General features: G+C 42.3%; 1 protein-coding gene across 1 annotated transcript in view; it reads left to right on the top strand.

The window, feature by feature from the left end:
• Window positions 1-13770, top strand: part of syne1a (spectrin repeat containing, nuclear envelope 1a) — a 201305-nt gene that overhangs the window by 175993 nt on the left and 11542 nt on the right. The window contains exons 135-140 of the mRNA XM_052523863.1: window positions 3105-3242; window positions 3753-3944; window positions 4096-4417; window positions 6487-6632; window positions 6747-6873; window positions 7082-7293. Of these exons, the coding sequence (XP_052379823.1) occupies window positions 3105-3242; window positions 3753-3944; window positions 4096-4417; window positions 6487-6632; window positions 6747-6873; window positions 7082-7293 (1137 nt within the window). The remainder of the gene's footprint in view (window positions 1-3104; window positions 3243-3752; window positions 3945-4095; window positions 4418-6486; window positions 6633-6746; window positions 6874-7081; window positions 7294-13770) is intronic.

Here is a 13770-nt window from a genome sequence, read left to right on the forward strand (position 1 = left end):
TTTAATCTAGTTATTAAACAGACCTATATCACTGTTTTAATCTAGTTATTAAACAGACCTATATCACTGTTTTAATCTAGTTATTAAACAGACCTATATCACTGTTTTAATATAGTTATTAAACAGCCCTATAACACTGTTTTAATCTAGTTATTAAACAGACCTATATCACTGTTTTAAGCTAGTTATTAAACAGACCTATAACACTGTTTTAATCTAGTTATTAAACAGACCTATAACACTGTTTTAATATAGTTATTAAACAGCCCTATAACACTGTTTTAATCTAGTTATTAAACAGACCTATAACACTGTTTTAATCTAGTTATTAAACAGACCTATAACACTGTTTTAATCTAGTTATTAAACAGACCTATAACACTGTTTTAATCTAGTTATTAAACAGACCTATATCACTGTTTTAATCTAGTTATTAAACAGACCTATAACACTGTTTTAATCTAGTTATTAAACAGACCTATATCACTGTTTTAATCTAGTTATTAAACAGACCTATAACACTGTTTTAATCTAGTTATTAAATAGACCTATAACACTGTTTTAATCTAGTTATTAAACAGACCTATAACACTGTTTTAATCTAGTTATTAAACAGCCCTATAACACTGTTTTAATCTAGTTATTAAACAGACCTATATCACTGTTTTAATCTAGTTATTAAACAGACCTATATCACTGTTTTAATCTAGTTATTAAACAGACCTATATCACTGTGTTAATCTAGTTATTAAACAGACCTATAACACTGTTTTAATCTAGTTATTAAACAGACCTATAACACTGTTTTAATCTAGTTATTAAACAGACCTATAACACTGTGTTAATCTAGTTATTAAACAGACCTATAACACTGTTTTAATCTAGTTATTAAACAGACCTATAACACTGTTTTAATCTAGTTATTAAACAGACCTATATCACTGTTTTAATCTAGTTATTAAACAGACCTATAACACTGTTTTAATCTAGTTATTAAACAGACCTATAACACTGTTTTAATCTAGTTATTAAACAGACCTATAACACTGTTTTAATCTAGTTATTAAACAGACCTATATCACTGTTTTAATCTAGTTATTAAACAGACCTATAACACTGTTTTAATCTAGTTATTAAACAGACCTATAACACTGTTTTAATCTAGTTATTAAACAGACCTATAACACTGTTTTAATCTAGTTATTAAACAGACCTATATCACTGTTTTAATCTAGTTATTAAACAGACCTATAACACTGTTTTAATCTAGTTATTAAACAGACCTATATCACTGTTTTAATCTAGTTATTAAACAGACCTATAACACTGTTTTAATCTAGTTATTAAACAGACCTATAACACTGTTTTAATCTAGTTATTAAACAGCCCTATAACACTGTTTTAATCTAGTTATTAAACAGACCTATATCACTGTTTTAATCTAGTTATTAAACAGACCTATATCACTGTTTTAATCTAGTTATTAAACAGACCTATATCACTGTTTTAATCTAGTTATTAAACAGACCTATATCACTGTGTTAATCTAGTTATTAAACAGACCTATAACACTGTTTTAATCTAGTTATTAAACAGACCTATAACACTGTTTTAATCTAGTTATTAAACAGACCTATAACACTGTGTTAATCTAGTTATTAAACAGACCTATAACACTGTTTTAATCTAGTTATTAAACAGACCTATAACACTGTTTTAATCTAGTTATTAAACAGACCTATATCACTGTTTTAATCTAGTTATTAAACAGACCTATATCACTGTTTTAATCTAGTTATTAAACAGACCTATAACACTGTTTTAATCTAGTTATTAAACAGACCTATAACACTGTGTTAATCTAGTTATTAAACAGACCTATAACACTGTTTTAGTCTAGTTATTAAACAGACCTATAACACTGTTTTAGTCTAGTTATTAAACAGACCTATAACACTGTTTTAGTCTAGTTATTAAACAGACCTATAACACTGTTTTAATCTAGTTATTAAACAGACCTATAACACTGTTTTAATCTAGTTATTAAACAGACCTATAACACTGTGTTAATCTAGTTATTAAACAGACCTATAACACTGTTTTAATCTAGTTATTAAACAGACCTATAACACTGTTTTAATCTAGTTATTAAACAGACCTATAACACTGTTTTAATCTAGTTATTAAACAGACCTATAACACTGTTTTAATCTAGTTATTAAACAGACCTATATCACTGTTTTAATCTAGTTATTAAACAGACCTATAACACTGTGTTAATCTAGTTATTAAACAGACCTATATCACTGTTTTAATCTAGTTATTAAACAGACCTATAACACTGTGTTAATCTAGTTATTAAACAGACCTATAACACTGTTTTAATCTAGTTATTAAACAGACCTATAACACTGTTTTAATCTAGTTATTAAACAGACCTATAACACTGTTTTAATCTAGTTATTAAACAGACCTATAACACTGTTTTAATCTAGTTATTAAACAGACCTATAACACTGTTTTAATCTAGTTATTAAACAGACCTATAACACTGTTTTAATCTAGTTATTAAACAGACCTATAACACTGTTTTAATCTAGTTATTAAACAGACCTATAACACTGTGTTAATCTAGTTATTAAACAGACCTATAACACTGTTTTAATCTAGTTATTAAACAGACCTATATCACTGTTTTAATCTAGTTATTAAACAGACCTATATCACTGTTTTAATCTAGTTATTAAACAGACCTATATCACTGTTTTAATCTAGTTATTAAACAGACCTATATCACTGTTTTAATCTAGTTATTAAACAGACCTATAACACTGTTTTAATCTAGTTATTAAACAGACCTATAACACTGTTTTAATCTAGTTATTAAACAGACCTATAACACTGTTTTAATCTAGTTATTAAACAGACCTATAACACTGTTTTAATCTAGTTATTAAACAGACCTATATCACTGTTTTAATCTAGTTATTAAACAGACCTATATCACTGTTTTAATCTAGTTATTAAACAGACCTATATCACTGTTTTAATCTAGTTATTAAACAGACCTATATCACTGTTTCACTCTCTGTGTGTTCTCTCAGCACTTTATTGGTCAGAGGGAGGAGTTTGAGACAGCTAGAGACAGCATCCTGGTGTGGCTCACTGAGATGGACCTGCAGCTCACCAACATAGAACACTTCTCAGAGTGTGATGTTCAGGCTAAGATCAAACAGCTAAGGGTAAGAACCAGTGGAGGCTGCTGGGGGGAGGATGGCTCATACTAATGTCTGGAATGGATCAAATGGAACCGGCATCAAATACATGGAAACCATGGAAACCGTGATGTGTTTGATGTATTTGACACCGTTCCACTGATTCCACTCCAGTCATTAACACGAGCCCGTCATCCCCAATTAAGGTGAAACCAACCTCCTGTGGTAAGAACAGTGTGTCCCAAGTGTGCGTGCATGCATACGTGCGTGCATTCGAGTACGTGTGCGTGAATTTGAATGCTATATTTTCAATGTTTTTTTAGTTTGAATGAACTCTCTATGACCGCTTGGCAATTTAACTATCTTTAACTATCTTTAACTAACTTGGTCTCCTCATGTGCTGTATGTAACTAGTATCCTCCCATGACGGATTTAACTGGCATAACAAATAGAGATAAAAGCATTTCCCCGATTCCCCTTGGAAACATACTGAAACGTCTAACCCCTGACCTTTGCCCTCTGTGTGTGTGTGTTCAGGCGTTCCAGCAGGAGATCTCTCTGAACACAGGGCAGATTGAGCTGGTGTTCAGGCAGGGGGAGGCCCTGATAGAGAAGAGTGAGCCTCTGGATGGTGCTGTTCTAGAGGAGGAACTGGAGGAGCTACAGAGGTACTGGCAGGAGGTGTTTGGACGTGTCGACAGATACTACAAGAAGCTGACACGCCTGCCTGTGAGTAATGTCTTTTGCTTACAGAACACACACACACACTACAATAAGATATGGGCCATTTGCCAATATGATATAACTATCATAACCTCGTACACACACCAAGCACGCACATACAAACGCACACACTCACTCCCCCTCTCCTTCCCTTCAGCTTGCCGATGATGAACTAGACTGTTCTGACCGAGATCTGGACATGGACGAGTCGGCTGATCTCTCTGACCTGCAGTGGGGTGACTCCTCTCTCCCCTGCCCCTCCAGTCTCCCCACCTCGGGCTCTGTCCTCCCCCCACAGGCGGACCGCTCGGGCCGGGACACCCCAGCCAGCATGGACTCTATCCCACTGGAGTGGGACCATGACTACGACCTGAGCCGGGGGCTTGAGAGTGCTGGAGGGCGGGGTCTGGGGTCAGAAAGGGGCAGAGGACAGGAGCAGGAGGAGGAGTACCTCAGGTCGGCTGCCGCTGTGTTGTCAGGTTAGTATAATACTACTACAGACTGCCTCTGTGTTGTCAGGTTAGTATAATACCACTACAGACTGCCGCTGTGTTGTCAGGTTAGTATAATACCACTACAGACTGCCGCTGTGTTGTCAGGTTAGTATAATACTACTACAGACTGCCGCTGTGTTGTCAGGTTAGTATAATACCACTACAGACTGCCGCTGTGTTGTCAGGTTAGTATAATACCACTACAGACTGCCGCTGTGTTGTCAGGTTAGTATAATACTACTACAGACTGCCGCTGTGTTGTCAGGTTAGTATAATACTACTACAGACTGCCGCTGTGTTGTCAGGTTAGTATAATACTACTACAGACTGCCGCTGTGTTGTCAGGTTAGTACAATACTACTACAGACTGCCGCTGTGTTGTCAGGTTAGTATAATACCACTACAGACTGCCGCTGTGTTGTCAGGTTAGTACAATACTACTACAGACTGCCGCTGTGTTGTCAGGTTAGTACAATACTACTACAGACTGCCGCTGTGTTGTCAGGTTAGTACAATACTACTACAGACTGCCGCTGTGTTGTCAGGTTAGTACAATACCACTACAGACTGCCGCTGTGTTGTCAGGTTAGTATAATACTATTACAGACTGCCGCTGTGTTGTCAGGTTAGTATAATACTATTACAGACTGCTGCTGGAGATGGACAGATCAATACTTTATTGATAATTGTTTTATTGATGTCCAAGGGGAATTCACTGTTATACAAACAACAAAAATAATAACAAGGATATACTGCAAGAAGTTCTCCCATCAAAGTGATCGTTTACTTAGGATATTTGTAGCATTTAAAAAGCCCATGCATCTACACCAGCATTAAATAGATTACCAGTTCTCAAACATGTGAAATTAAGAGTAAAAGGATTAAAAAAGCATACAATTAAACCTATACACACTACATACTTGTCGAATGCCCCTTGTTCTAATTGTGAGGACTGTGCATATCTCTCTTTGCAGATGTAGTTATACCAGAAAGCCCTGAGGCCTATATAAAACTGACAGAGAGCACACTGAGATCCTCCTCTGGTAGGCAACTAGCCACACTAGCATGCTAACGTGCTTAAGCACAAATACCATATAATTTACCATAGCATGTTAATAAAGTATGATGAGCAAACAAGGCATATGTGTAATTTATCATCGCATGTCAATAACATATCACAAAACTAAATATACTAACATGCCTGTTCAACTGTGGTAAATTAACATAGCATGCATCATTCGCCATTGTTGCATGCACAATCATCATTCAAGAATGTATACACCATATAATAATGTATACACCATATAAGAATGTATACACCATATAAGAATGTATACACCATATAGGAATGTATACACCATATAAGAATGTATACACCATATAAGAATGTATACACCATATAAGAATGTATACACCATATAAGAATGTATACACCATATAAGAATGTATACACCATATAAGAATGTATACACCATATAAGAATGTATACACCATATAAGAATGTATACACCATATAAGAATGTATACACCATATAAGAATGTATATACCATATAGGAATGTATACACCATATAAGAATGTATACACCATATAAGAATGTATACACCATATAAGAATGTATACACCATATAAGAATGTATACACCATATAAGAATGTATACACCATATAAGAATGTATACACCATATAGGAATGTATACACCATATAAGAATGTATACACCATATAAGAATGTATACACCATATAAGAATGTATACACCATATAAGAATGTATACACAATAGCATGCTAAAGCACTTTTCCATTCACCTTTATTGGTATCACATCACACAACTGATCATATAAACCACCTACTTTTCCTTCTTTGTTTGCAGTTTTTCAACACGGACTAACTTTTAACATTGCTTGTTTTTTCCATTATGAGCATGTTCTCAAAGGTGGACCAGTCTGCCAGTATCTACCACTACTGTTTGTCAAAATTAAATTGTAGAATGGCAAAAAACAAACCCCGAGAGAATTCTCTCTCCTCGTTGGCTGACCCCCTCCTGACCCCACAGGTGAGCCAGGTCAGCTGGAGGCCCACCTGAGACAGTTGGACCAGGCTATGGACTCTGGCCGCTACTCTGTCCAGCAGGGAGAGGCGACTGCCTGCAGTGGCCAGGCTAGCACCAGCCCTGAGCTGGACTCGACTTACATGGGCTATGTGAGGGCTTTCTCTCTTAGAAAATCTATGTATGGCTAAAACTGTAAGAAATATACAGAAAAACTCAAATGTCATGTCGTTGCATGATAACACTATGTTCCCTGTCTGTCGTAGATGCGTCTGATGGGAGAGTGTCGGGGCAGTATAGATGCAGTGAAGAGGGCTGGAGGACAGCTGACTGAGGAGGATGATGACATGCCAGGACTCACCAACCCCACCAGCACAGACAGCCAGAGTGCAGGTTGGTGATACACACACACACACACACACACACACACACACACACACACACACACACACACACACACACACACACACACACACACACACACACACACACACACACACACACACACACACACACACACACACACACACACTCTCTCTCGCTTATTATAATCAATAATGAGGGATGACTCAACTGAAACTGTGTTACTTCTCTCCCCAAGGTGTGATTGAGCGCTGGGAGCTGATCCAGGCTCGGTCTCTGAGGGACAAACACAGACAGAAGCAGAACCTGCAGCAGTGTCACCAGCTGATCTCAGACCTGCAGACCATGAGGGCATGGCTGTGCGAGGCAGAGGCAGAGCTGGGACAGCTACGGGTGCTAGACCTCAGCACAGACATACACACCATCCAACAGAGGATCAGAAAGCTCAAGGTGTGTGTGCGTGCATCTTATGTATACCATTTGCATCTATGTGCCACATGATACCCATGGTCTCTATGATTTCCCATACCCATGTACAGTGTAATCACGAGCCTGTTGGTCCAGTGCCCAGGCAGAGACCTATATAGTACAAACACATCACCCCAGCTGCTGTAGTCTGTTACACATCACCCCAGCTGCTGTAGTCTGTTACACATCACCCCAGCTGCTGCAGTCTGTAACACATCACCCCAGCTGCTGTAGTCTGTTACACATCACCCCAGCTGCTGTAGTCTGTTACACATCACCCCAGCTGCTGTAGTCTGTTACACATCACCCCAGCTGCTGCAGTCTGTAACACATCACCCCAGCTGCTGTAGTCTGTTACACATCACCCCAGCTGCTGTAGTCTGTTACACATCACCCCAGCTGCTGCAGTCTGTAACACATCACCCCAGCTGCTGTAGTCTGTTACACATCACCCCAGCTGCTGTAGTCTGTTACACATCACCCCAGCTGCTGTAGTCTGTTACACATCACCCCAGCTGCTGTAGTCTGTTACACATCACCCCAGCTGCTGTAGTCTGTTACACATCACCCCAGCTGCTGTAGTCTGTTACACATCACCCCAACTGCTGTAGTCTGTTACACATCACCCCAGCTGCTGTAGTCTGTTACACATCACCCCAGCTGCTGTAGCCTGTAACACATCAGACCAGCTGCTGTAGTCTGTAACATATGACACCGCCCAGCTGCTGTAGTCTGTTACACATCACCCCAGCTGCTGTAGCCTGTAACACATCAGACCAGCTGCTGTAGCCTGTAACACATCAGACCAGCTGCTGTAGTCTGTAACACATCACCCCAGCTGCTGTAGTCTGTAACACATCACCCCAGCTGCTGTAGTCTGTTACACATCATACCAGCTGCTGCAGTCTGTAACACATCAGACCAGCTGCTGTAGTCTGTTACACATCAGACCGTCTGCTGCAGTCTGTAACACATCACACATAACATGGCCAAGATGTTCAAATGTTCATAAATGACCAGCATGGTCCAATAATAATAAGGCAGAACAGTTGAAACTGGAGCAGCAGCACGGCCAGGTGGACTGGGGACAGCAAGGAGTCATCATGTCAGGTAGTCCTGAGGCATGGTCCTAGGGCTCAGGTCCTCAGAGAGAGAGAGAGAGAAAGAAAGAGAGAAAGAGAGAATTAGAGAGAGCACACTTAAATTCACACAGGACACCGAATAGGACAGGAGAAGTACTCCAGATATAACAAACTGACCCTAGCCCCCCGACACATAAACTACTGCAGCATGAATATTGGAAGCTGAGACAGGAGGGGTCAGGAGACACTGTGGCCCCATCCGAGGACACCCCCGGACAGGGCCAAACAGGAAGGATATAACCCCACCCACTTTGCCAAAGCACAGCCCCCACAGCACGAGAGGGATATCTTCAACCACCAACTTACCATCCTGAGACAAGGCCGAGTATAGCCCACAAACATCTCCTCCACGGCACAACCCAGACAGGAAGATCACATCAGTGACTCAACCCACTCAAGTGACGCACCCCTCCTAGGGACGATATGAAAGAGCCCCCGCAAGCCAGTGACTCAGCCCCTGTAATAGGGTTAGAGGCAGAGAATCCCAGTGGAAAGAGGGGAACCGGCCAGGCAGAGACAGCAAGGGCGGTTCGTTGCTCCAGAGCCTTTCCGTTCACCTTCCCACTCCGGGCTCAATCATATGACCCACTGAAGAGATGAGTCTTCAGTAAAGACTTAAAGGTTGAGACCGAGTTTGCGTCTCTTACATGGGTAGGTATGTACGGCAGGACCAAATCAGAGAGATAGGTAGGAGCAAGCCCATGTAATGCTTTGTAGGTTAGCAGTAAAACCTTGAAATCAGCCCTTGCCTTGACAGGAAGCCAGTGTAGGGAGGCAAGCACTGGAGTAATATGATCAAATTCTTTGGTTCTAGTCAGGATTCTAGCATCCGTATTTAGCACTAACTGAAGTTTATTTAGTGCTTTATCCGGGTAGCCGGAAAGTAGAGCATTGCAGTAGTCTAACCTAGAACTGACAAAAGCATGGATTAATTTTTCTGCATCATTTTTGGACAGAAAGTTTCTGATTTTTGCAATGTTACGTAGATGGAAAAAAGCTGTCCTTGAAATGGTCTTGATATGTTCTTCAAAAGTGAGATCAGGGTCCAGAATAACGCCGAGGTCCTTCACAGTTTTATTTGAGACGACTGTACAACCATTAAGATTAATTGTCAGATTCAACAGAAGATCTCTTTGTTTCTTTGGACCTAGAACAAGCATCTCTGTTTTGTTCGAGTTTAAAAGTAGAAAGTAGAAACACATGACACAGCCCAGCTGCTATAGTCTGTAACACATCAGACAGGCCAGATGCTGTAGTCTGTAACACATCAGACAGCCTATCTGCTGTAGTCTGTAACACATTAGACAGCCTATCTGCTGTAGTCTGTAACACACAGCCCAGCAGCTGTAGTGTGTAACACATCACACAACCCAGCAGCTAGCAGCTATAGTCTGTAACACATCAGACAGCCCAGCAGCTGTAGTCTGTAACACATCAGACAGCCCAGCTGCTATAGTCTGTAACACTTCACACAACCCAGCAGCTATAGTCTGTAACACATCAGACAGCCCAGCTGCTATAGTCTGTAACACTTCACACAACCCAGCAGCTATAGTCTGTAACACATCATCAGACAGCCCAGCTGCTGTAGTCTGTAACACATCAGACAGCCCAGCAGCAATAGTCTGTAACACATCATCAGACAGCCCAGCTGCTATAGTCTGTAACCCATCAGACAGCCCAGCTGCTGTAGTCTGTAACACATCAGACAGCCCAGCTGCTGTAGTCTGTAACACATCAGACAGCCCAGCAGCTGTAGTCTGTAACACATAAGACAGCCCAGCTGCTGTAGTCTGTAACACATCAGACAGCCCAACTGCTATAGTCTGTAACACATCAGACAGCCCAGCTGCTGTAGTCTGTAACACATAAGACAGCCCAGCTGCTGTAGTCTGTAACACATCAGACAGCCCAGCTGCTATAGTCTGTAACACATCAGACAGCCCAGCAGCTGTAGTCTGTAACACATCAGACAGCCCAGCTGCTGTAGTCTGTAACACATCAGACAGCCCAGCTGCTATAGTCTGTAACACTTCACACAGCCCAGCAGCTGCAGTCTGTAACACATCAGACAGCCCAGCTGCTATAGTCTGTAACACATCAGACAGCCCAGCTGCTGTAGTCTGTAACACATCAGACAGCCCAGCTGCTGTAGTCTGTAACACATCAGACAGCCCAGCTGCTGTAGTATGTAACACATCAGACAGCCCAGCTGCTATAGTCTGTAACACATCAGACAGCCCAGCAGCTGTAGTCTGTAACACATCAGACAGCCCAGCTGCTGTAGTCTGTAACACATCAGACAGCCCAGCTGCTATAGTCTGTAACACATCAGACAGCCCAGCTGCTATAGTCTGTAACACATCAGACAGCCCAGCTGCTATAGTTTGTAACACTTCACACAACCCAGCAGCTGTAGTCTGTAACACATCAGACAGCCCAGCAGCTGTAGTCTATAACACATCAGACAGCCCAGCAGCTATAGTCTGTAACACATCAGACAGCCCAGCTGCTATAGTCTGTAACACTTCACACAACCCAGCTGCTGTAGTCTGTAACACATCAGACAGCCGAGCAGCTGTAGTCTGTAACACATCAGACAGCCCAGCAGCTATAGTCTGTAACACATCAGACAGCCCAGGTGCTATAGTCTGTAACTCATCAGACAGCCCAGCAGCTGTAGTCTGTAACACATCAGACAGCCCAGCAGCTGTAGTCTGTAACACATCAGACAGCCCAGCAGCTGTAGTCTGTAACACATCAGACAGCCCAGCTGCTATAGTCTGTAACACATCAGACAGGCCAGATGCTGTAGTCTGTAACACATCAGACAGCCCAGCAGCTGTAGTCTGTAACACATCAGACAGCCCAGCTGCTGTAGTCTGTAACACATCAGACAGCCCAGCTGCTATAGTCTGTAACACTTCACACAGCCCAGCAGCTGCAGTCTGTAACACATCAGACAGCCCAGCTGCTATAGTATGTAACACATCAGACAGCCCAGCTGCTATAGTCTGTAACACTTCACACAACCCAGCAGCTGTAGTCTGTAACACATCAGACAGCCCAGCAGCTGTAGTCTGTAATACATCAGACAGCCCAGAAGCTATAGTCTGTAACACATCAGACAGCCCAGCTGCTGTAGTCTGTAACACATCAGACAGCCCAGCAGCTGTAGTCTGTAACACATCAGACAGCCCAGCTGCTGTAGTCTGTAACACATCAGACAGCCCAGCTGCTATAGTCTGTAACACTTCACACAGCCCAGCAGCTGCAGTCTGTAACACATCAGACAGCCCAGCTGCTATAGTCTGTAACACATCAGACAGCCCAGCTGCTGTAGTCTGTAACACATCAGACAGCCCAGCTGCTGTAGTCTGTAACACATCAGACAGCCCAGCTGCTGTAGTCTGTAACACATCAGACAGCCCAGCTGCTATAGTCTGTAACACATCAGACAGCCCAGCAGCTGTAGTCTGTAACACATCAGACAGCCCAGCTGCTGTAGTCTGTAACACATCAGACAGCCCAGCTGCTATAGTCTGTAACACATCAGACAGCCCAGCTGCTATAGTCTGTAACACATCAGACAGCCCAGCTGCTATAGTCTGTAACACTTCACACAACCCAGCAGCTGTAGTCTGTAACACATCAGACAGCCCAGCAGCTGTAGTCTATAACACATCAGACAGCCCAGCAGCTATAGTCTGTAACACATCAGACAGCCCAGCTGCTATAGTCTGTAACACTTCACACAACCCAGCTGCTGTAGTCTGTAACACATCAGACAGCCGAGCAGCTGTAGTCTGTAACACATCAGACAGCCCAGCAGCTATAGTCTGTAACACATCAGACAGCCCAGGTGCTATAGTCTGTAACTCATCAGACAGCCCAGCAGCTGTAGTCTGTAACACATCAGACAGCCCAGCAGCTGTAGTCTGTAACACATCAGACAGCCCAGCAGCTGTAGTCTGTAACACATCAGACAGCCCAGCTGCTATAGTCTGTAACACATCAGACAGGCCAGATGCTGTAGTCTGTAACACATCAGACAGCCTATCTGCTGTAGTCTGTAACACATTAGACAGCCTATATGCTGTAGTCTGTAACACACAGCCCAGCAGCTGTAGTCTGTAACACATCAGACAGCCCAGCTGCTGTAGTCTGTAACACATCAGACAGCCCAGCTGCTATAGTATGTAACACATCAGACAGCCCAGCTGCTATAGTCTGTAACACTTCACACAACCCAGCAGCTGTAGTCTGTAACACATCAGACAGCCCAGCAGCTGTAGTCTGTAATACATCAGACAGCCCAGAAGCTATAGTCTGTAACACATCAGACAGCCCAGCTGCTGTAGTCTGTAACACATCAGACAGCCCAGCAGCTGTAGTCTGTAACACATCATACAGCCCAGCAGCTATAGTCTGTAACACATCAGACAGCCCAGCTGCTATAGTCTGTAACACATCAGACAGCCCAGCAGCTGTAGTCTGTAACACATCAGACAGCCCATCAGCTGTAGTCTGTAACACATCAGACAGCCCAGCTGCTATAGTCTGTAACACATCAGACAGGCCAGATGCTGTAGTCTGTAACACATCAGACAGCCTATCTGCTGTAGTCTGTAACACACAGCCCAGCAGCTGTAGTCTGTAACACATCACACAGCCCAGCAGCTGTAGTCTGTAACACATCAGACAGCCCAGCTGCTGTAGTCTGTAACACATCAGACAGCCCAGCTGCTATAGTCTGTAACACATCAGACAGCCCAGCTGCTATAGTATGTCACACATCAGACAGCCCAGCTGCTATAGTCTGTAACACTTCACACAACCCAGCAGCTGTAGTCTGTAACACATCAGACAGCCCAGCAGCTGTAGTCTATAATACATCAGACAGCCCAGAAGCTATAGTCTGTAACACATCAGACAGCCCAGCTGCTATAGTCTGTAACACTTCACACAACCCAGCTGCTGTAGTCTGTAACACATCAGACAGCCCAGCAGCTGTAGTCTGTAACACATCAGACAGCCCAGCTGCTATAGTCTGTAACACATCAGACAGGCCAGATGCTGTAGTCTGTAACACATCAGACAGCCTATCTGCTGTAGTCTGTAACACATTAGACAGCCTATATGCTGTAGTCTGTAACACACAGCCCAGCAGCTGTAGTCTGTAACATATCACACAGCCCAGCTGCTGTAGTCTGTAACACGTCAGACAGCCCAGCTGCTGTAGTCTGTAACACATCAGACAGCCCAGCTGCTGTAGTCTGTAACACATCAGACAGCCCAGCTGCTGTAGTCTGTAACA

This window comes from Oncorhynchus keta, chromosome 8 (genome assembly GCF_023373465.1).
Source record: "Oncorhynchus keta strain PuntledgeMale-10-30-2019 chromosome 8, Oket_V2, whole genome shotgun sequence".
In the NCBI taxonomy this organism is placed as follows: Eukaryota; Metazoa; Chordata; class Actinopteri; order Salmoniformes; family Salmonidae; genus Oncorhynchus; species Oncorhynchus keta.